The sequence below is a fragment of the Macaca mulatta genome, chromosome 1 (assembly GCF_049350105.2).
Source record: "Macaca mulatta isolate MMU2019108-1 chromosome 1, T2T-MMU8v2.0, whole genome shotgun sequence".
Lineage (NCBI taxonomy): Eukaryota > Metazoa > Chordata > Mammalia > Primates > Cercopithecidae > Macaca > Macaca mulatta.
The window spans coordinates 40257012-40279731 of NC_133406.1; the positions used below are offsets into that span (position 1 = coordinate 40257012).

Here is a 22720-nt window from a genome sequence, read left to right on the forward strand (position 1 = left end):
GATTAGACCCACATCTTATGATTTCTTATCTTGTGTTTTCCCATGGGCCAGGTTATTGGATTTATCTTTCTGAACTTCCAATCTGATTTTAGTCTCATGTTTGAACTAGGAAATACAGAGCAAAGCTACATGCAGGACTTGATTTTAGGAGCAACAGCAACTATTGCTGGGAACATGTCTGTTTGCAAGGAAAGTATCATGTTGTCTTTCTACTGAAAGTAGTCAGTGTTACTCAAGGGCTTACCTGAGCCAAGACTTGGGGAAGAAAAATAGAAGGTATGGTCACTGTACTTCAGAAGTTTGTTCTCCTATTTGGGAAGATAAGATGAACAATTAGAAGAGCAAACAAAATAAGATAGCTCATAACTAAGTACTACATTGTGTGGATTAGATTTAAGTATAGTGGGCATTGGGTTTTTGAATGTGCCAGTAATGTCAGAACTATAGCATAACCCTTCTTGTTGGTCACCTATAGACATCTCTTTATTTGCTACAAGGCCACTGTCTTTTGTAGAATTGTCATCAAATACTATCTGATTATATTTTATTTTCATTTTCAATTGTTAGACATTAAATTTGTGGTTTGGAATTGCATTTGTGGCTTTTTATGTCTTACGGCTCAGAAAACAATAATGCTTCTATAACTAGCAAATGTCAGAGCTGTGAGTTGAACCAGGTGGTCTGCCTATGGAACCCAGGCTGTTAACCAGTCTGCTCTGTTGCTTCTTGTGGCCCATCCAGAGTCTTTTACACTGATTATGGGCAGGTACACTCTCTGCCAGATGGTGAGAGATCCTTTGGCCCCAAATGAGTGGTGTGAGGTTGATTCAGCAGTGAGCTCCCCGTCTGCGGAAGCCATCGTCCAGCCACAGTCTGAACACCTCGTTCAGTCACCCACATACTCTTCTCTCTTGAACACCTGGTGTCAAGCAGAGGGCTCACTGCAGAGAGCAAAGGCAAATGAAACATCCCTGTCCTGGGAGCCTGCTCTAGTAGGGAAGAGGAAGGTGTTAATATGCAGTCTACATGGTTAACTAGAACTAGGAAAACTGGACAAAACTGGGCAAAATTAGGATATGAAAAGTTAGGTAAATCTGAAGGTAGTTATGTAAATCAAGATGAAACCTTAAGACAGTCAGGTTTGTTTTAGGTGAGATTCTAAGAATGAAGACAGTGGAAAGAGAAAATGTCCCCTTTTATGACCATATTTCAGTTTAAGTAATAGTACAGTTGACCCTTGAATTACATGGGTTTGAAGTGTGCAGGTCCATTTACACAGATTTTTTTCAACCAAATGCAGATAGAAAATCAGTATTTGCAGGATGCAGAATTCTCATATGCCAGGCTGGGGCTGACTGCGTGACTTGAGTAGGCATGGATTTTGGTATACATGGGGGTCCTGGAACCAATTTTCTGTGTATACTGAGGCATGACTATAATTCACTGTATGTTTTACTTACCTGAGTTAGGTTCAAGCTCTTTCTTGGGTCTGCTCCTGTTTACCTCTATCCTTTGAGGATTTAGATTGCTTCCATCATCTGTGTAGATAAAATGGGAGGCTGTCCACATAGTATTTTCTCAGGTCTACCCTCTCCTGTCTTAAAGTTTCCTCCTCAATAGAATTAAGCTCTAAAATTTTACCATCTTGTACTTGCTCTGTGTGTTTGTGTACTTGTAAGCACATTTTACAGTTCTAAACTAGAAACGAACTTTGCCTGGGAGTTTTATCATTGACATTCCTTGAAGAAAGAGAGAAATTACATTGTATGTTTTCCAGACCTACCAGCAGCTCAATGGCCTTCCCAAAGAAGAAACTTCAGGGTCTTGTGGCTGCAACCATCACGCCAATGACTGAGAATGGGTAACTATCATTTGGGGCCTTGAGGGGATCAGTTCTCATTCAACCAAAAAGGAGAAAAGTTCTTTGTAACAACAGTCACTTAAGACCCTGCATCTCTGTGGAACTGTTGCCAAAAGGCAGCTTCTGTCTGTCATCCCTCTGCACTACCTCTGATCCCCAAGTCTGAGGAGGCATTATATCTCTGACCCCAAAGTCAAAGAAGCACTATATCACCTTGCAGAAAGGGAGAAGGTGAGAAATGGCAGCTTGCCTTTCTCTCAGTGTCTGTAGAGCCACAGAGCAAATTCTCCTTGGATTTCACGACAGCTCTGGCCTTTCTAAACAGCACCAGTAGCATTGGATAAAAATCCCATTTTAGCATAATTGAATATCAAACACTGATCTAGCCCCTCTCAGGATCCTATCTCTAGACATCAGCATGATTCCACTTCAGGCTGTTCATAGACTTGATAAAAATGTCCTGCCCTAAGGAAAGTGGGAAGTTATCTGCAAGATGGACTCCTTACTCATGTTTACAGCCTCATTTCAACATTGACTAGATGTTGAGCAGCGGGGGAAGGGAAGTAACAACAGTTCATTGTTGACTAATCATTACCCCAAGCAAGTATTTTGACCTCCAGATGAATATAGTGGCAGTCCTTCTGCTCAAAAATCAGATAATAAAAAGGCCCTGTGACTTAGGGAGCCATGCACTGTGTATAACTCCTCCTTGAACATCACCCCGACAAAAGAGAGTTCATCCATCTCCTGGATCTGTATGTTTTTGACTCGTCAGAAGAGTCAGGCTGCCACAACAGTTAGAATGCTGGCTTAATCTTCTCCTTTCTTTCTGTGTAGTATAATAATCATACCTACATAATGAATTATAAGCATTAAATGAGATAATTCATACAACAGTGCTTAGCACAGGGTCAATATGCACTTAGGTCAAAAAGTTTGAACTGCCTTTATGGCATAAGACAGAGGCAAAAGGAAGATGTATTTAATACACCTTTTACAAGGGACTTTCTTTTTGGTCTTGCTGAATTTATAAACCTTCATCTTACCCCTTTAAAGGAGATGAAATTTCTTATGTCTTTTAGTATTCTCCTTTAAAGCTGGCCATTTTGCAGTTCTGCCTTAGAGACTCCAATGAGTCCAAGATTTCTGGCTTCTAAGATCCGTGAAAAATCACATCCTTACTAGGTCTAAATAAGATTCTTGCTGGTATGGCATTTAGATTACTCAGCTGGTTAATAACTTTTTTCTGTTACTTCCCCTTTCCACAAGTTTTAAGAAAGACTGGCATCAGCTGTTTCTCAATGCATCAGTCACTTGTTCGCAGATCAAAACAGAAGACATGTGATTGCATGAATCGGCAGGATTTACTTCCTGTTACAGAGTGAGATCCTGCCTGTAATCTCCTAACACTGCATCTGGTCCATGCTACTTTAACCTTTTAATAAGACCCCTCTTATCCTGGAAGTGCCTTCTTAAAACAGTTTTGTTTGTTCATCAGGGACCCATGGAGAACGTCAGTGTGTTCTTCCTCCCTGTTTTGCTGTTTTCCTGGAAGGCCACATCCTATGATTAGAGATAACTAAAATGACTGTTTTTCTGGATCTTTTTCCGTTTCCCAAAAACCTGTGGTCCTGCTGCTTCCATTTTACTATTTTCTCATCAGTTCTGTGTTTTTCTTCTAGGAACCTTACTGTTCCTGAGGTGTGAAATCAAAAGAATGCATTATGTGTAGGCTCTTTAAGAAACAAATTAAATAGTGTAGGTCAGTGTATAGCACAGAGTAGGCATGTGAGCCATGTTAGTTCCCCTTTTCTCCCACCACCTGCTTCATCAAACATTCCTGTAGATACAAAGTAGTTTTGGAACACCCACCAAGAACATGTAGGCATTAATGTACTTACCCACAAGGGAATCTGCACTTCTGGCATGTTTCTAAGACACGAGATGGAAGGGGCACATGGAATCTAATACCTGGAAATACTGCCAGGTGACCTGCCATTGTGGGAGTTCTCCTAACCTGGCATGTACAGTATACATATCCTCCATAATTCTGAGTGGCTGAACAAGGACTATTTCCCTACATCCTTTATTTCTTCTCAATTCCAATGAATGCTCAGTAACAATTCAGCTTTCTGCATATAAGTTGATGTCCTGGAGTAGGGCAGCTGGCAGAAAGAACATGGATAAGTAGATCTTAGTGAAACGATCCAAGCTTTGCCATCAGGTAGCTCTCTGACCCTGGGGAGATCTTGTCACCTTTTAAGAGCTCTCTTGGCCAGGCACGGTGGCTCACGCCTGTGATCCCAGTACTTTGGTAGGCCGAGGCGGGCAGATCACAAGGTCAAGAGATCGAGACCATCCTGGCCAACATGGTGAAACCCTGTCTCTACTAAAAATACAAAAGTTAGCTGGGTGTGGTGGCGCGCACCTGTAGTTCCAGCTACTCAGGAGGCTGAGGCAGGAGAATTGCTTAAACCTGGGAGGCGGAGGTTGCTATGAGCCAAGATCACACCACTGCATTCCAGCCTGGGCAACAGAGCGAGACTCTGTCTCAAAAAAAAAAAAAGGCTCTCTTTCATATTCTCCAAAGAAAGTTCAACCACATTATCTCTATGACCCTTTCCAGCTCTTAAGAGTCTGCAGTCCTCTTGTGTTATGTCATTGGAGATATTGTGGGAATCACCATTAAATAAGAATGTAGAAAGTACCTGTAATTCCAGTCCATCATCCACACTGTAGCTTAGTGAGCTTATCCTAGCAAATAAATCTGATCATGTCACTCTCCTCTTTAGGGATCTTTTGACTCTCTTTTGTCTGAGCCTTGCTACCCATCATATGGCCCATGGACCAGTTGCTCCACCACCATGGGAACTTGGTAGAAATGCACAATCTCAGGCCCTATCATACCACAGATCCGTCCTGCATTTTAACAGTGTCGCAGATGATTCTTTAGCACATTAAAGTCTGAGATGAGCTGGTCTAAAGATTAAAGCCCAGACTCCTTGGGATAGCATAGGAAGTCCTTCACAGTTTACCTTTCCTGCTTCATTTCTTTGTCACCATACCTCTTCTGCCCTTCATGCCTTTGCTCATTCTGTTTCCTCTGCCTTTTGCTACCACCATCTTCTTTCTTGCTCCACTTGAACACTTCTACTCATCCATCAAAACCATCCTTAAGAAATTCTTCCCCAATTCTCTTAAAAGGAGTTAGATGACCCTTTTATAGCACCCTGTCCATATTCTTCCCTTGTGATCCCATAGCACATTTTTTTCATTGCATCAAAATTATGTTTATAATTATTAACAATAACTTTTTGTTACTTGCCTGTGTCTTGCAGCAGGCTTTGAGCTGCTTAGCCCTATTCAATAGATATTGAATACCAGATAGTACACAAGGACTGAGAAACTATCTTATTTATCTTTGTATCTTAAGCATGTGACATAGTTGTGTAGCTTTTGTTATTTTATGAATTAGTATACTGCGGGAATTACTAGTGCTGAGAGTCAAGAAAAAGGGAAGGAAGCGAACACTGATTGATGCTATGTCAGTCATCATGCGGGCATTTCATTTACATGTTCCCACTTAATCTTGGCAACAGCCCTGTGAGGGAGCCATAGGTATCTCTGTCCTGGCAGTTGAAGAAACAGATCCTAAAGGCCAGCCCAGCTGCCCCAAGCCACACAGCTAGAAAGGGAGGATTTCTCTACCTATCCAACCCTTGCCTTTTTGTACACTAGCAAGTCTAATGAAAGACTTGCCTTTTTTTTTTTTTTTTTTTTTGAGACAAAGTCTCACAGGCTGGAGTGCAGCGGCACAATCTCAGCTCACTGCAACCTCCCCGTCCCAAGCTCAGGCGATTATCCTGCCTCAGCCTCCTGGGTAGCTGGGATTAGAGGCGTGCACCACCCTGCCCGGCTAATTTTTGTGTTTTTAGTTGAGACAGGGTTTCATCATGTTGGCCAGGCTGGTCTCAAACTCCTGACCTCAAGTGATCCACCCGTCTCGGCCTCCCAAGGTGCTGGGATTACAGGCGTGAGCCACCGCACCAGCCAAGACTTGCTTTCCTTATTTGTTCTAAGAAGTCACTTTTTCTTTGGGCAGGCTCACAGTCACTAGAACAGAAAGTCCATTTCAGATCTAAAATGTCAAGAGCAAAAGTTGTATTTTTTCCCTCAAATGCTCTTGGCATCACCCTGGGAATCTTCATAACACCCTCTGGTAAAAACAAACCTGTTAACCCCAGTGAGAAAAGGCCTAGCCTGCTAGAGCCAGACTGGCATAGATTATTGTCTTTTTAACAGTGTTTGGGACGCGGGGACCCAGACTCCCAGAACAGAATATTTTCCACCTCCAACAGAGTGGGCAGGTTAGTCCCTGCCTGCCTCCCTGCTGAAAGAATTTTAAAATAACCAGGTGGCTATTTTGCCAAGAGTACGTATAACTCCTATCTGATTGAATGCTGAGAGATACGTATAAAAGGCAAAAGAAAATGGAAAGTCAGGTTTTCTAATATGCATGCCACATCATGTCAGGTATGAAAATAGCCTGTCCTGTGGATTCTGTCTTCCCAGATGAAGTGAAAGTCTTTCATGGTGGTTCGTGCACCAGGAGAGGAAACAAAAAGCAATAGGGATTTCTCCCTGAAAAGCCACTTCAGAAAAATTATATTACGCTTTTACCCTAAGAGAAGAGTTGTAGAGTCTACCTGCAGTTTCACAATCCACCCACTCTGGACCTCAATTTGTGGCAAAAAGAACAAGACTTTCTTCTGCTTATATAGTTTGGGCAAACCAAATGTCTAAGAACAGACAATTAGAAAAAGGAATTATATTAATCCATAAAACAGAATGTTGTTTAGCCGGTATAGTATGGACCATCTAAAAATGTGGGAAGATGTTAAAATTAGAATGCTGCGTGAAAAATATAAACTTGTCTAATATGGCCATATTTATACAAGAAAATAATGTAATGTGTATTTGTGAATAGAAGAATATCAAACTAAGAGGAATCATCTCCAGAGATATCCTGAGTGGGTTTTCTTTTTTTATTGTATGTACTTAAGTAAACTATATAGCTCCTGTAATTTAAAAAAAAAAGTTAAATAAAATTAATGGGGCACAGTGGCACACATCCGTAGTCCCAGCTACTTGGGAGGCTGAAGTGGGAGGATTACTTGAATTCAGGAGTTTGAGGCCAGCCTAGACAACATAGCAAGACCCTGTCTCAAAAAAAAAAAAAAAAAAAAACCCCAAGACATGAATCTAAACCCAATGCAAAGAATCTGAATTCCCAGGAATTAAGATATTAAACTGGGTTTAAATATAAAAATGACTACAGCAAGCATGGAATTTGGGTCTGGGCCACTCTCCCCTGATGTGCCCAGTTGTTAGATGTGTTCTTGGGGCTTGTGAAAAAAGAGAGGATGCAGTGCAGCCTATTCAAGTGAATTGGCTTCTGTCAACTCACTTCTGTGAGCACTGAGCTCCAAATGCCCAGTGGGTGGGCAGAAGAATAATCCAATCTCATTGTTTCTAGTCTCTCTCGTGACTTCCTGGTAACTGATCATGGATAATGGCCTCCGGTGATGAAAATAGACCTAGGTACCATGAGAGTAGGGTTGGAAAACAAGTGAAGGGACAGGCTGGGCATGATGGCTCACACCTGTAATTCCAGCACTTTGGGAGGCCGAGGTGGGCCGATTGCTTGAGCCCAAGAGTTCGAGACCAGCCTGGGCAACCTGATAAAACCCTGTCTCTATAAAAAATACAGAAATTAGCTGGGCGTTGTGTCACGCACCTGTAGTCCTAGCTACTGGGGAGGCCAGAGGATCACTTGAGCCTGGGAGATTGAGGCTATAGTGAGCCGTGATCGTGCCACTGTACTGCAGCCTGGGTGACAGAGCAAGACCCTGTCTCAAAAGAAAAAACAAAAACTGAAAGAGTCCTCAAAGAGAATTATTTTCACCCTCACCCTGCCTTTTGGGTGCCTGTGTAACAAATGGGGTAGCAGCCCTGGATGATTTCACCCCCACTTGTGCCTAGAGCTGCTGAGCATCCCAGCCCAAGGCTGCAAACTTGCACCTGCAGAGTCAGGCAGGGATCTGAAATGCCTGAGGGACCTGGGGGCATCCAGTCCTCTAAAGTGGGCCTGCTGCTGCTCTAATTTCCAACTGTATGGAAGTGTAGCCCTGGGGTTTTTTGTTTTTGTTTTGTTTTGTTTTTTGAGACCGAGTCTCACTCTGTCACCCAGGCTGGAGTGCAGTGGTGTCATCTTGGCTCACTGCAACCTCCACCTCCCGGGTTCAAGCAGTCCTGCCTCAGCATCCGTATTACAGGCTGAGATTACAAGTGCCCACCAATACACCTGACTCATTTTTGCATTTTTGGTAGAGACGAGGTTTCACCACGTTGATCAGCCTGGTCTCAAATTCTTGACCTCAAGTGACCCACCCATCTCAGCCTCCCAAAGTGCTGGGGTTATGGGCATGAGCCACCATACCCAGCAGCCCTGACATTGTTAGATTTTTCTGGCTTTTCAAATACTTATTTGTTAAAAAATGTAATGTCAAAGTCAAACACATTTAGAGTTAGCCCCTTTTCAACCTAGATCTCTCTGAAGAGGTCTGGGAGTTCCAAAAGGACTTAAGTCCAAGAACATTTTCTGGATGATGGCTACCGCCCCCAAAATTCTGCCATTAGTGTCATTCTTGTAGGTTAGGGGCATTTTATAAGCAGCAGCAAATGACTTTCTCCTTTCTTGAAGGGACAGATAATGCATAACCCATTAGACCTCTAACCCTGAGTGAAATTGTCAGCTGAATAGCCTGTCTCCCAGCAAGGCCTGAAGGAGAGAGGTGAGTGTAGGTGGAAGCACTATCCAATGAGGCCATCAAACTGTGAAGTTCATGGAGGAAAAAAGAGCCTCCAGTTTCACATGCTGGCCTAGACCTGCCTAAGTGTGCAGCCAACTCCTTAAAAGAGGATGATACTAGAATAGGGCCAAGCAAACAGTACCTCTCAAGAATGTTGGGTCGGGCGCAGTGGCTCGCACTTGTAATCCCAACACTTTGGGAGGCTGAGGCAGGAGGATTGCTTGACCCCAGGAGTTCGAGACCAGTCTGGGCAACATAGTGAGGCCTCATCTCTACCCAAAACTTTAAAGTTAGCTGCACCTGTGGTCCCAGCTACTTGGGAGGCTGAGGCAAGAGAATCACTTGAGCCCAGGAGGTCAAGGCTTGCAGTGAGCCACAGTCATACCACTGCACTCCAGCCTGGGTGACAGAGTTAAATCTTGTCTCAAAAAAAAAAAGGTGTTGGAGGAGGGAAGGAGGATCATAGGGTTTTGTCCTATTTATCCAGATTCAGCTCTTTGATGCCTTCTTTCCAGCCTCCCTAGCTGTCATTTATCAGTCCCTCTTCTGAGCCCCCGTACAATTAATTTTTGCCTAAGTCATAACCTTCATTATATTTTGCTATTTTAATCACGTATACTATCTTCTTTACTCAATTAATGTAATAATGAAATTTCAAAATATTATGCAAGTGTGGTGCTAAGAAGCTTATAAAGGCAGAGCTCATGGTGATTTTATCATTGTAAGTTCCCACATCACCACTCCTTTGCCTAGCCTTTGCTGAACACCTGGGCTGTTCCAGGTACAGACTGAGGCCAGGAGGGAGCAGTGTTAGGATATGGGGCATGTGCCATAATGAGGGAGTTCGCTTCCCTTATAGGCTTTATAATTGCATTAACACACTTTTTCCCAAGCGGCAGGCTCAGGCCTGCTATCTTTACTCTGAGCTTGTTATAGGCATGATTGCCTGTGCATTCTTTGCATTTAGTAGCTTTCCTTTTAACCTCAGAGTCAGTTGTTCTCTAGCTTTCCTCTTTTTGTTCTTATTCCTTTTGACATATACAATTTGATGTCTTTGTTTCCTAGATGCATCAGATTTTGTTTGTTTTATTTTTGTTGTTTAAGGAATTACAGTAGGTAAAGGTGAAAAGAATGTTAATAAGGCCAAACTTCAATTAGGATTCTCTGGTCCTGTGGACAAAAGTGCAGTGGCAGCCAGCTAGCACTCTGTGTTCTTGGCAGGGTAACCACGGGCACAGTGTAACCATTTAACCCAGGCTTGCTGCACCATTTTCCTTTGGATTTCACTCTTCATTGCCCATCATTCCCCTCCTACATTTTGATTAAGGACAGGTTGCCTAATACAATTTGTGAGTCAGTTCCTAGATTTTGAAATCAGTATGATTTTAAGAGACATTAATCTTAAGCATCAGATCCTTACAAGGTTAGTGTGCCTCAAATTGCCAAGTGCATGCAGATCACACGGGGATCTTGTTAAAATTCAGATTCAGATTCTAACTGGGCTTAGGATTCTGCGTGTATAATAAAGTCCCCTGGATGCTGATACTGCTATTCCGCCTTTGAGAGGCAAAGTGATGACAAAGTTCCTTTCTAACTGCTAACCTTGTTCAATATAAAACCAGCAAATACAGATGAGTTTAAGACTCCATGTGTTGTCCCAAATAGTAAGTGCTAAAATTCTTATAATATTAAGGTTGACTTTTCCTATCTTGTGAGCCTAAGAAATGAATGTTTCCCTCCTCTGTAATGACTTCCTAATAATTGATCATGGATAATGGCCTCCAGTGATGAAGATAGACCTAAGTAACCTAAGAGTAGGGTGGGAAAACACAAGAAGGAACAGGCCAGGCATGATGGCTCCTACTTGTAATCCCAGCACTTGGAATCAAATGGCAAATGTTAAGTTCTTATTTAACTAGGTCTCCAACCATCATTCTTCCCCCAAAAGGGCAAAAGTGCTGGCCATATGGGCTTTAAAGAGAGAGCGCTGGGCAAAAGATAGTTCCATAACTACTTTTTAAATACTGCTTGTGATGAGGTGTAAGTATAAAGCCTGTGTTGATAACTAATAGTGTTTTGCTCATAGAAGTGAGGCATACATGGCTGAGTGGAGAAATCACCAGATTCAGGGGGGAAAAAAACCCAGGCATTATTTACAGCAGGCTAAGAATTTCACAAATGGAGTGGATTTTTAATAACTATTAGCAAGAGGGAGCAGTTTATATACCTGAGGATTTGTTGAATAATAATCTGAAAAAGACTAAATATGCCATTTTTTTCCATTTTTCGCATGTCTTCTAGAGAAATCAACTTTTCAGTAATTGGTCAGTACGTGGATTATCTTGTAAAAGAACAGGGAGTAAAGAACATTTTTGGTAAGTCAACTTTGGGGATGTTTCTGCATGTCTCCAGCTCAGTCTTTAGAAGGTATATCTCACATAGAGTCATGGTGTCATGAGTTATGATGGAGCCTGGTTAAGCTAACTAAAATTTGTGAATTTGTAGACCCACCAATGTTAGACCTACAAAGCACCTTAAGAGATTACCTATTTGATAGTGTGCCAACACTTAAGGTATTACTTTTTATCCCCATTTAGAGATGAAAATATGTGACTCAGATATACTCTAAGTTGCCCCAGGCCTTTCAGCCAAGAAGTGGTAGAATAATAACTAAACCTTCTTAAGTAACAAATAAACCCTCTTTTCTCTTTTATTTATTTATTTATTTATTTATTTATTTATTTATTTATTTTTGAGATGGAGTCTTGCTCTGTCTCCCCCCAAGGCTGGAATGCAGTGGTACGATCTCAGCTCACTGCAATTTCCGCCTCCCAGGTTCAAGCGATTCTCCTGCCTCAGCCTCCTGAGTAGCCGGACTATAGGTGCACACCACCTCACCTGGCTAATTTTTGTATTTTTAGTAGAGACAGGGTTTCACCATGTTGGCCAGGCTGGTCTCAAACTCCTGACCTCAGGTGATCCGCCTGCCTTGGCCTCCCAAAGTGCTAGGATTATAGGCGTGAGCCACCGCGCCCAGCCTCTTCTCTCTCTTAAGAATGGGCTTTATTCTGTCTTCCCCTGGCCTTTCAAATTGTGAATGGAAGGAATACTGTAAAGGTAGTACACAAAGAAATCACAGGACTAGCAGTTATCGCCTTTTATTTCATAGAAAGTGAAAGTTTAAAAAAATTAGATCTTGAACATTTTAAGCCTGACAACTATATTTACCTGCAATTGAGCTGTCCCTTACGTGGTGTTCTGGGCTTTTGGACCCTTGAATGCATTTTTATTCTGAGAAGACTACACGTTGGCCCTGACCTATTGCTCTACCAACAGGAGCCCCTCCAGAGCTAGAGGTACCTGGTAATAATAATCAGAGCAGATTAAAACTTGTGTGAAAAAGTGTCCTGGGCCACATGTCAAAACCGAGACCTGATTACAAAACCACTCAATGTCCCTCTACAGCACTAAGTCATAGTGGAGAAGGCAGATTCTTACTCCACAAAGGGCAGCAGATCTCCCCTGGGTATGAGGAAAAAGCAGGAACATCCCTATGACCAGAGCACACTTGAAGTCAAGACCCCAAAGGAGTGGTTAAAAATACTTTCTGACTCCCCTCCCCTGCCTCCCGAACCTCTCCTCTTCCAGCCCAGTGCTGAGTGCTTAGAGATTCAGAGTGCCACCATGTGCATGAGACCTCAGTAATGTATCCTACTGCCATAGGCATCTTTCTGTGATCCATTAAGAAATGACTGTAGTAGGCTAGGTGCAGTGGCTCACGCCAGTAGTCCCAGCACTTTGGGAGACCGAGGCGGGCGGATCACCTGTGGTCAGGAGTTCAAGACCAGCCTGCCCAACATGGCAAAACCCCATCTCTACTAAAAATACAAAAAACTAGCTGGGCATGGTGGTGGGTGCCTGTAATCCCAGCTACTCAGGAGGCTGAGGCAGGAGAACCACTTGAACCTGGGAGGCAGAGATTGCAGTCAGCCAAGATCACGCCACTGTACTCCAGCCTGGGTGACAAGAACAAAACTCTGTCTCAAAAAAATAAAATAAAAAAGAAATGATTGTAGTAGAAGGAAAAGAGGAAAGAGGATGAGTTTTGGAATCACACAACTCTGGATTCAAACTTAAATTATTTACTGTTTCAGACTTTATCTTTTCATCTGTAAATGAGAAAAATAATTTCTACTTTGCTGGGTTGTTAGAGTAAGTGGATATGTAAGAGCACTTGGTATAAGAAATATTAATATCCTTTGTGCTTTTTAATAAAATACTTAAAAAACGAGTTGTCCTAGAGCACTACTGTCATGTCAAACTATAAATGGAGATAGTTTGAGATCTGTAGTATACAAAAGTACCCGCATGAGTAACTCCCACTTATTTGACATTCTGGTACTGGATGGTGTTGATTTCTCTGCCATTCAAGTCCAGATATAAAACTGGGTAGTGTGTTTGGAGATTGACATAAAATGTGGGCAGTCATCTCTGTCTTTATTTAAAGTATTTGCTGACTGTCCCTAATATCAAGGTCAGATTTATAATTACAAGTCACAATTAACCTTCCCACTGCCTTTGACAAGGTGAAAGTGGAAAAAAGATGGAGCCTGAAGTGAAAATGGAAACACGGCATTTTCCCCTCCTGACCATCCTCAGTGCAGCGGTTTTTGACCCTGCACTTTCGGACTTGGGGTTGGAGGAGCAGAGGTGCTCCGTCGTCCCACTGACTTACTCTTTGTTTGAACAGTGAATGGTACAACAGGAGAAGGCCTGTCCCTGAGCATCTCAGAGCGTCGCCAGGTCGCAGAGGAGTGGGTCACAAAAGGGAAGGACAAGTAAGTGGCTGCATGAGGATAAAAATGCCCTTTGGCCACAGCTGTATTAAGTGAGCCTCTTCCCCAGAGGATACGCCCTCCCTGCTTTCTGGTCAGAGCTGGGGCTTGAGGTCAGCTGGTGGGAAGATGAGCAGGACCCCAGGGATCCTGGCTTCTTGGAGAAGAGCACCCTCCCTTTGTGTGCAGAAGGGCAGCCAGAGTGCTAGACACACCTGCCATCCAGAGGTTCCGTTGGGAAACTGCTTACCTGTCTACAGGGCCAATCCCCTCACAGTTACCTGTCCTTGGGGTGAAGGATAAGAGGGGAGGGTGGTAATGGACTCTGCTGGTCACCTGGCTCTTCCACTGAGCAACTCACACCCCTTCCCTTCTCGGGATGAGTGCCTGATGCTTGTATTGGCCCACTTCTCCTTACAGGTCTCTGCATCCGACTCAACATGCTCTTTTATGGTGCTTCCTCTTGTGCTCTTGGAGGACTTTCTGTAGTCCATAAACTTCCGTGCAGTGATATATTTTTGTAACACCCAATTCATGCCATGGTTGAACAAACAGGATAGTATCAGTTCCAAAAGCACTTCCAGTTAACTAAGTTTGTTTTTTTGAGATGGAGCTCACTCTGTTACCCAGGCTGGAGTGCAGTGGTGTGATCTTGGCTCACCGCAACCTCTACCTCCTGGCTTCAAGCAATTCTCCTGCCTCAGCCTCCTGAGTACTTGGGACTATAGGCACATGCCACCGTGCCTGGCTAATTTTTTTGTATTTTTAGTAGAAATGGGATTTCACTGTGTTAGCCAGGATGGTCTCCATCTCCTGACCTCGTGATCTACCCCTCTCAGCCTCCCAAAGTGCTATGATTACAGGCGTGAGCCACCGTGCCTGGCCAACTAAGTTTTATTGATTTTCTGTTATGTTGTTATATGTTATGTACTGTGCTAGGCACCAGCAGTATAAAGTAAGGGCTCTGCCTTCAGGTTGCTGACCATCTGGTAGGGATGTTAGATCATGAAAACTAATACCCCAACCCTTCTGATGAATGTATAAACAAAAAGGAAGTGATTGATGTTGTCTTAGGTGGAAGTAAAAGATTAGAGGTAAGTTCCAAGTGAGCAGAGGTGGTCAGTATGAAGCCCATAGTGTCCCTGGGAATCTTTAATGGCTTCAGGGCACCTCCAGTACCTAAAATTATGTGCCAAATTTGAGTGCATATCCACTGAACCATTTTCTGGTGAGCCATCAGCTTTCAGTTAATTTTGTCAGATCTAGGGTCCAAAAAGATTAAGGACAATGGGCAGAGTATGAAAACAGGAGGGCTAAGGGCACATATTAAGAGCAGTACCAAAAATGAGGGACAGGGAAGGTAGGCAGAGACAGAAAGCCCTCAGAAGGTAGGAGGCCAGTCAGGAGTGAGTCCTGTCACTGCAACCAGGAAGAAGAATGATTTCAGAGACTGTCAGTGGAGCAGGGGCCATAGAGCCCAACTGCCTGAATTTGAGGCCCAGCTCTGCTTTTTATTAGCGCTGGGAACTCAGGCATATCACCTAACTTCTGTGTGCTTCATCCCTAAGATAGAAGTAATAATAGTACCTCACTTATGAGGTTGTAGTGAGGATTAGAACAATGCCTGGCAGGCACAGTTCACTAAACACATTCACACTAATGTAAGAATTCATTGTAACTATTTGCAGTAGATGCTATGTTCATTATAACATTTGTTATAATAACAGACGCCATGAAAGTCAGCACAGGAAAGACTGAGAAGACCACTAGGTTTGACACATCATAGGAAGTCACTGATGACCTCTGAAAGAGCAGGGCCAGTCAGGTTATTGCAGAGAAGCCAGACTGCAGTAAGTTACAGACTGCAACAGATATCTGCAAGTAGGGGCAGTGAGTGCAGCTGATCCTCACAAAAAGTTTTCTGGCAAAGGGAAGGAGAGATGGAGTAGTACATTAGGAAGGAAGGAATAGGCAAGCTTGAAAGAAGCATAGTTTTGTTAAGTGGAAAAATGTTGAGCGTGTTTCTATGCTGAAAGGACACTGCCATGGGAGAAGAGATTAAAGATACCGAAAAGACTGGTAAACCTTGGCTGGGTACAGTGGCTCATGCCTGTAATCCCAGCACTTTGGGAGACCAAGGCAGACGGATTGCTTAAGCCCAGGAGATCAGGACCAGCCTGGGCAACATATGGAGACCCTGTCTCTACAAAAAATAAAAAAAATAATTAGCCGGGCATAGTGGTATGCCCCTGTGGTCCCAGCCACTTGGGAGGCTGAGGCAGGAGGATCACTTGAGCCCCGGGGGACAGAGGTCACTGTGAGCCGAAATCACACTACTGCACTCCAGCCTGGGTGACAGAGCAAAACCCTTTTAAAAAAAAAAAAAAAAAGTGGTGAATTGATACGTTTGATGGAAGGTCTTGGATAGGGGGTTTTGGCTAGGGATTTGAAATGCAGATGCTCCTTCACTGGTGATAGAATTACGTCCTGATGAATTGATCAGAAATTGATTCAACTTACAATTTACATTGAGTTTTAAAGACATAACCCTGTCATAAGTCAGGGAGTGTAATGATACTTTCACACCATCGTAAAGTCAAACCGTCATAAGCTGGGGACCATCCACACAACCCAAAGTAGACAGAGTAGCTTTAGAAGACAGCTGAAGGCCTGGCACAGTGGCTCATATCTGTAATCTCAGCACTTTGTGAGGCTGAGGTAGGCAGATCATCTGAGGTCAGGAGATTGAGACCAACCTGGCCAACATGGCGAAACCCCATCTCTACTAAAAATACAAAAATTAGCTGGGCGTGGTGGCAGGCACCTGTAATCCCAACTAATCAGGAGGCTGAGGCAGGAGAATCGCTTGTACCCTGGAGGTGGAGGTTGCAGTGAGCTGAGATCGCACCACTGCACTCTAGCCTGGGCGACAGAGCGGGCCGACGTCTAAAAAAAAAAGCAGCAGCAGCAAGGAGGAAAGCAAATGGTGATATAGCCCCGTGCACAGGTGGAGAGGAGGAAGGGTAAGGGAGTTTGTGAAAGCTTCATCTTTGGTGTCTGGGACTCTAGGACATCTGCTCAGAACAAGGAGTTGGGTAGAATTTAGAGCTTGACAGGAATAGTCAAGATTTGGAGTAGCCACTCCAGATAAATGAGTCATGACAGCCAGAAGGCTTGTTGGAACCTCCTCCTGGATTGAGAGATTACTAGGAAATTTGTATTTTAAATTTCCAACAGTGGTAGCTGTGCCTAGCAGCCCAGGAGAACGAGGAAGAGTGAATGGATGATTGGCTTCACCTAAGCCAAGAGAAAGGGGTAGTGAAGGAAGGGGTCTTACAATAAAACTGCTGGTGAGAGTTCAACAGGTCAGTCAGCCCTCCTTTTTCCATTCAGCAGTCTTCTGTTATCCTTTAAAAATACAAAGCTGATCATGTCACTTCCCAGCTAGGTCCTGTTTTACCTAAGACATAGCTAGCCAAGAACTCCTGGAGGACTCGGCGATTGGGCCTAAACAGGAATGTGGTGTCTCTGTCTCATGAGGGCATGTGTTTATTCAAGGTCCTTCAGAAGACTCACTGGGATGACTGCATTCACAGCTGAACATTATTAATCCCACTTTGAGAAGACCATTCTCACTGTGGCCTCTCCCCAGTTGGGAACATGGAGTACCCCCAAAAATGAACATCAGGGTGTCAGAGCAAATATCCCCTTTTGGCCAAATTCTGAGGAGATTTGCAAAGTAGGAAATTGCTTTTTATAGTGAATTCACTTCTCACAGGACTAGTTCCTGGCTGTATTCTTTGAGGAAACTCTTTATTCTTATCTCCAACCAAAAATATCTCAGTATCATACCTATCTTCATGCACGTATACCACCAAATACAGCATCTAAAACAATGCTTAACCAAAATAAGTACTCATGTATTGTTTAATCAGTTATTGCTTTTCAAGTTCTGTTTGGTTGAACCTTAAATTCTATTCCCTGAACATTTTTTAAAATCCCTAATGATTCTTTACTGTTTTCTATATTTTTGCAGCATTAAAAGGCTCTATTCTTTTTTTTTCTTTTTTGTTCTCCCAAACTTGTTTTTTTTCTTTAAGTCTCTATTCTTAAGGCTTAACAGTAATAACTGCTAATATTTATAAAGCATTTACTATGTCACGTACCATGCTGTGTTTTACTTGCATGAACTCACATAATCCTTACAATAGCCCTGTGAGACAGATAATGTTATTATCTGAGTTATTACAGGAATTGAAGTGTAAAGGTGTTAAGTGCCTTTCTGAGGAGTTCACAGCTGGTTCGTAACAGTCAGGATTCAAGCTCAAGACTCTAACTCTGGGATATAAGTTATTAACAGCTATGCTGCACCACCTCCCAATTAGATTTCTTCCCTAGTGCTTGATTCACCATTGGCATCTTGATTTTTTTAAATTTACATTTGATCTAAGTCAACAAATATTAGCCAATGCCAGATATATGCAAAGCACTTTTATATGAATATATGCAATATCATTTACGTATAAAAATCATATGTAATATCTAACACATAAAGTGATTCTAAACATGATTAAACTAGATCATTTACTTCCATTAGAATTTATTTGTTATTTATTTTATTTTTATTTTTAATTATTTTTTGAGACATGGTCTTGCTCTGTTGCCCACCCTGGGGTGCAGTGGCATGATCTTGGCTTACTGCAGCCTCCACCTCCTGGGCTCAAGTGATTCTCCCACCTCAGCCCCCAAGTAGCCAGGACTACAGGCACACACCACCACACTTGGCTAATTTTTTGTATTTTGGGTAGAGATGGGGTTTTGCCATGTTGCCTAGGCTGGTCTTGAACTCCTGAGCTCGAGTAGTCCACCCACCTCAGCCTCCCAAAGTGCTGGGATTATAAGTATGAGACACTGCACCCAACCTAGAATTGATTTTTAAATTTTGTGTCTTTTATCACAACTTAGAAATGTTTTATGTAAGCATGTATATAAGATTAATTTCTACAGACTCCAATTTAAGATAATGGGCATGGACTAAATTATCTCTGTGATCCTCTGCCTCTAACTTAATGAGAGATGAATCCCATTTACGTACACGTTTAACAGTTTTCAGCATATATTTCTGCTGTTAGTGATATGAAACCTCCATGATACTGAATGAACATACCACCTTCCCACTGGCTCGAAATGAAGTCATTGCAGAAATGGCTGTATTCCTACAGAAAGGAAGAAATGGAATAGCCTTTTAACCTTGCCTTTAAATACCTCCTCTGGGGCTGAATATTCTCTGCTATGAAATCAGAATCATCCTAGACACGGTCAAATCACAACCAACCTCTCAGTAACATGACAAGACTTTGATATCAATGACCTATGTTAAAAAGATCACCATAAGTCCCTTTAGGTAGATTAAATATATTGCTATAGAACTTAATAAGTGAGATTAATAAGGTGTCAGTTAACTGCTAAAACCAGCACAAACCAGGATAGTGCAGCCCTTCTGCATGCCTCTAAACTCTAAGCGATGCAGCAGTGTTTTTTTCTTTTGCAGGCTGGATCAGGTGGTAATTCACGTAGGAGCACTGAGCTTGAAGGAGTCACAGGAACTGGTATGTATGCAGCTCCATCTGGGAGAGACCACTCAAGGGGCCTCAATTTTTATGCTGCAGTTAAAATCAGTACTATATTTGCTATGTAGTGGATGGTGTGCCTGAAAAGATAAGGTGTGGGATCTCAGGGGCTCACTGCCTAGAAGCAGGCATTGAGCCATGAAGAAAGGATTATAGCTCTAGGTGATGATGACTATAGAATAGGAGATGGAGGCACCTTCCTCCAAGGAGAGTAAGGATGGATGCAGCTGTAGCTGAGTTTGCAGGTAAGGAGCAGAACTGAGCCAATTTCAATTTTCTCTGTGAAGTAGAAGGCAGTGCCATCTGCAGGGCACAGATGGACAAAGTATAAAGACTTGAAGAATGGCAAATGTGAATTCTGCCTTGGAGAAAGGGGGAGGGAGCTAAAACACAAAAGGATTGCTTGGTGGTACTGAAGACCAACTTAGGTTGTAAGTTATAAATTTGTCATACCACCCTTCAGCACAGTTGTGGAATTTTTTTTTCTGGGTACACTCTTTAGCCAGAATATAGGAACAAGAACACAGACAATTGGATTGCTCCAGCTTTAGGGATTAGCAGGTTAGGTGGAGCAGAAGCAAGACAGGAAGGGGTTAAATTTCCTGGCAGAAAAGCAGGTGGTATGGTGATTCTGAGGCCTGGGTGAATTGGTTAAGAAAAGAAGGCACACACTTTGGGAGGCCGAGGCAGGCGGATCACGAGGTCAGGAGTTTGAGACCAGCCTGACCAACATGGTGAAACCTTGTCTCTACTAAAAATACAAAAAGTAGCCGGGCATGGTGGTGGGCACCTATAATCCCAGCTACTCAGGAGGCTGAGGCAGGAGAATTGCTTGAACCCAGGAGGCGGAGGTTGCAGTGAGCTGAGATCGTGCCACTGTACTCCAGTCTGGGCAACAGAGCGAGACTCCATCTCAAAAAAAAAAAAAAAAAAAGCACAAAGATGTTCAAAATTGTTTATCAGAAGGCCCTGTACCTGGACTGCTACAAATTGACCAAGTTTCCAGAACTTAGATATGTGACTTTTTCTGGCCCAGCTTCTTCGTAATGGGTTTTGCTTGTTTTGGCTATTTGGATTTAAAAATGGGATGTATAATGTATTTGCAAAAAATTTCAATTTAGTGCTTTAGGCAAGATGCAAAGGAAGATCTATCATTAGCCATAATAAGTGTGGAATCAGAATTTAGAGACTTGAATTATTCCTCTTACATTTTATTTGTTTCTCTTACAAAAGGTTTTTCAACTAAGGCAGTATGGTGTAGGGTATATTTTTCCTTTTTTTTCTCTTTTCAATTGCTTCTTTTCCAATGTATAATACAAATTTTAAAATACTATCATGTAATGATATGAATGACAGTATCATCCATTGGGCTGAACACCCAAATAGTATAGAAGTAATCTTGGAATTAATAATCCTCTGGAATAGGGATAATCTGCTGGTACAGGGGTAGTCTTGCCAAAGAGACAGTAACATTGGCATCTTCTTAGCCATAACTCTTTATTGGATGATGCTTGAATGGACACTGCCATCAACTCTCTTAGGTGTTTCCTCTTTCCTTGCTTTCAGCTAAGGTTACTCTTCTGCTCTTTTTCTAAACAGAGTACTAATCAAATGATTTAAATATATCACATTCTGATCCTGTGTTAATGAAATTATTCCCAGTGCCTTAATTTGGCTATATCCCAGTCTTCTCCTTTTAACTATTCTAGTTTACTTCTGCAGAAAGATAATCACATCTATTAGATATAGATATTACAAGTCAAAGTCTCAGAAGGAAGCCCTTTTCCCTTTTTAGAGAGTAGGGCATGTTCCGAAACAATCAACAAGCGTCTGCTGGTTCCTTGCTATGTGCCAGGCACCATGATTGACCTGGACTCAAGGGTAAGCAAGATCTGAGCCCTGCCCTGAGGGACTTACACTCTAGTTGGAGGACAGTCACCATACACAACTGCCTTACAACCTGGTAGGTTTAGGTATTTTACTTGAAATAGATACATAGTGTTATAAGGGTCCAGCAAGAGGAAATGTTACTTTTTTCTGGAGGAATTTGAGAAAATATCAGAAATATGGGGCAAAGTATCTTCTGTGATATATATAATCTTTTCCTTTTCAGCATGTCTCAACTGCATTCCCAATCTAATATACATTTTTAAATTGGACAGAAAAGACAGTATCAGCAATGGGCTAAACAGAAGAGAAATTACATCAGCAGATATCTCGAGTAACAGTTACAACTTATCAAAACGACCTACTTATGTCTCCTTAGCAAGGTTTTTTTGTGCTGACAAAATATGAAGTATAAGATTAAGTGCACAGCTCACCGTCATCAAGGAGCTCTACTTTGCGACCTGGGATTTTCCTGGCAATGACATTCATTAAATTTGGTTAATTTTCCCACTCTCCAGTGGTACATCAGTTGGCAAATTTGAAGAGCTTGTTACTGATCTTAGTATCTAAGCTATAGATGACTGTAGTAAATCACTTGTTCCAATATGGTCTTCTTTCTTCCTTTAAAGGCCCAACATGCAGCAGAAATAGGAGCTGATGGCATCGCTGTCATTGCACCGTTCTTCCTCAAGCCATGGACCAAAGGTAAGTAGATAGGCCTGAATGCATGGCACCTCACATGGTCCACTTCTTACCTCCATTCAAAATGGTTATATTTAGTTTGTGAGAGTAAAGCACTATAGATTGGAGGCTTAAAGGTGCAAAGGTACAGTGGTTCTCTGAAATATTTGCTCTCCCTGGATCCATAAAAGGGACTGCATTAAAGTACTTCAGTTCTTTTGCCCAGTAATTGATCTGATTGGGTCATCTGCTGAGCCTCTGTTGATGCGTAGATGCCTATGTTTGGGTCAAGTGTCTGCTCCTGGACCAGTGAGTTGTATAGGGTGTCAGTCACATGGCAAAGCATGGGACCATTTTTCTTAGAAGAATATAAGTGATGGGAATTTTGAGACTACACATCCTATTCAAGGTCGAGTGAATGATGAATTTTAAGAGATTTCACAGAAATATTCATTGCCTTCCAAAATACAAAAGTATTGCTTTCTCTTTCTCTACTGTCTTCTCTGTGGAAACTATTTATGGTGTCTAAGTATACCAAGTCTTTTTAATCCTTTTTGATTAGCAAAAAAAGAAGTATAAATTTTAGAAGGATAAAAACACTATTCACCTACATGATTAAATAAATCCATAATTAAATGCATAATAGGTCTAAATCGTCATGAAATATCACCTATTATTGATACATAGAAAATAATTCATGTAAGCAATTTAATATTTATAAATTGCTAGTTTAAAATGAACATTTTTAAAGTTTTTAAAATTTTTTAAATTGTTCTTTAGAGATGAGGTCTTGCTCTATTGCCCAGGCTGGAGTACAGTGGCATGATCATAGCTCACTGCAGCCTCGAACTCCTGGGCTCAAGCAACCCTCCTCCATTGGCCTCCCAAGTAGCTGGAACTTACAGGCACATACCACCATGCCAAGCTAATTTTAAAAATAATTTTTGTAGGGAC

The 22720-nt window shown here is 42.2% G+C and overlaps 1 protein-coding gene across 11 annotated transcripts in view; it reads left to right on the plus strand.

Annotated features, from left to right (window-relative positions):
* NPL (N-acetylneuraminate pyruvate lyase) overlaps positions 1–22720 on the plus strand; it is a 39764-nt gene that overhangs the window by 3100 nt on the left and 13944 nt on the right. For all 11 annotated transcript variants that reach the window (XR_013416950.1, XR_013416949.1, XR_013416948.1 and 8 more), the window contains 5 exons: positions 1778–1861; positions 11035–11108; positions 13484–13571; positions 19120–19177; positions 21715–21790. Coding sequence is in view for 8 of the 11 variants with exons in the window: in XM_078001179.1 (XP_077857305.1) it covers positions 1794–1861; positions 11035–11108; positions 13484–13571; positions 19120–19177; positions 21715–21790 (364 nt within the window). In the remaining 3 variants the exon portion in view is untranslated. The remainder of the gene's footprint in view (positions 1–1777; positions 1862–11034; positions 11109–13483; positions 13572–19119; positions 19178–21714; positions 21791–22720) is intronic.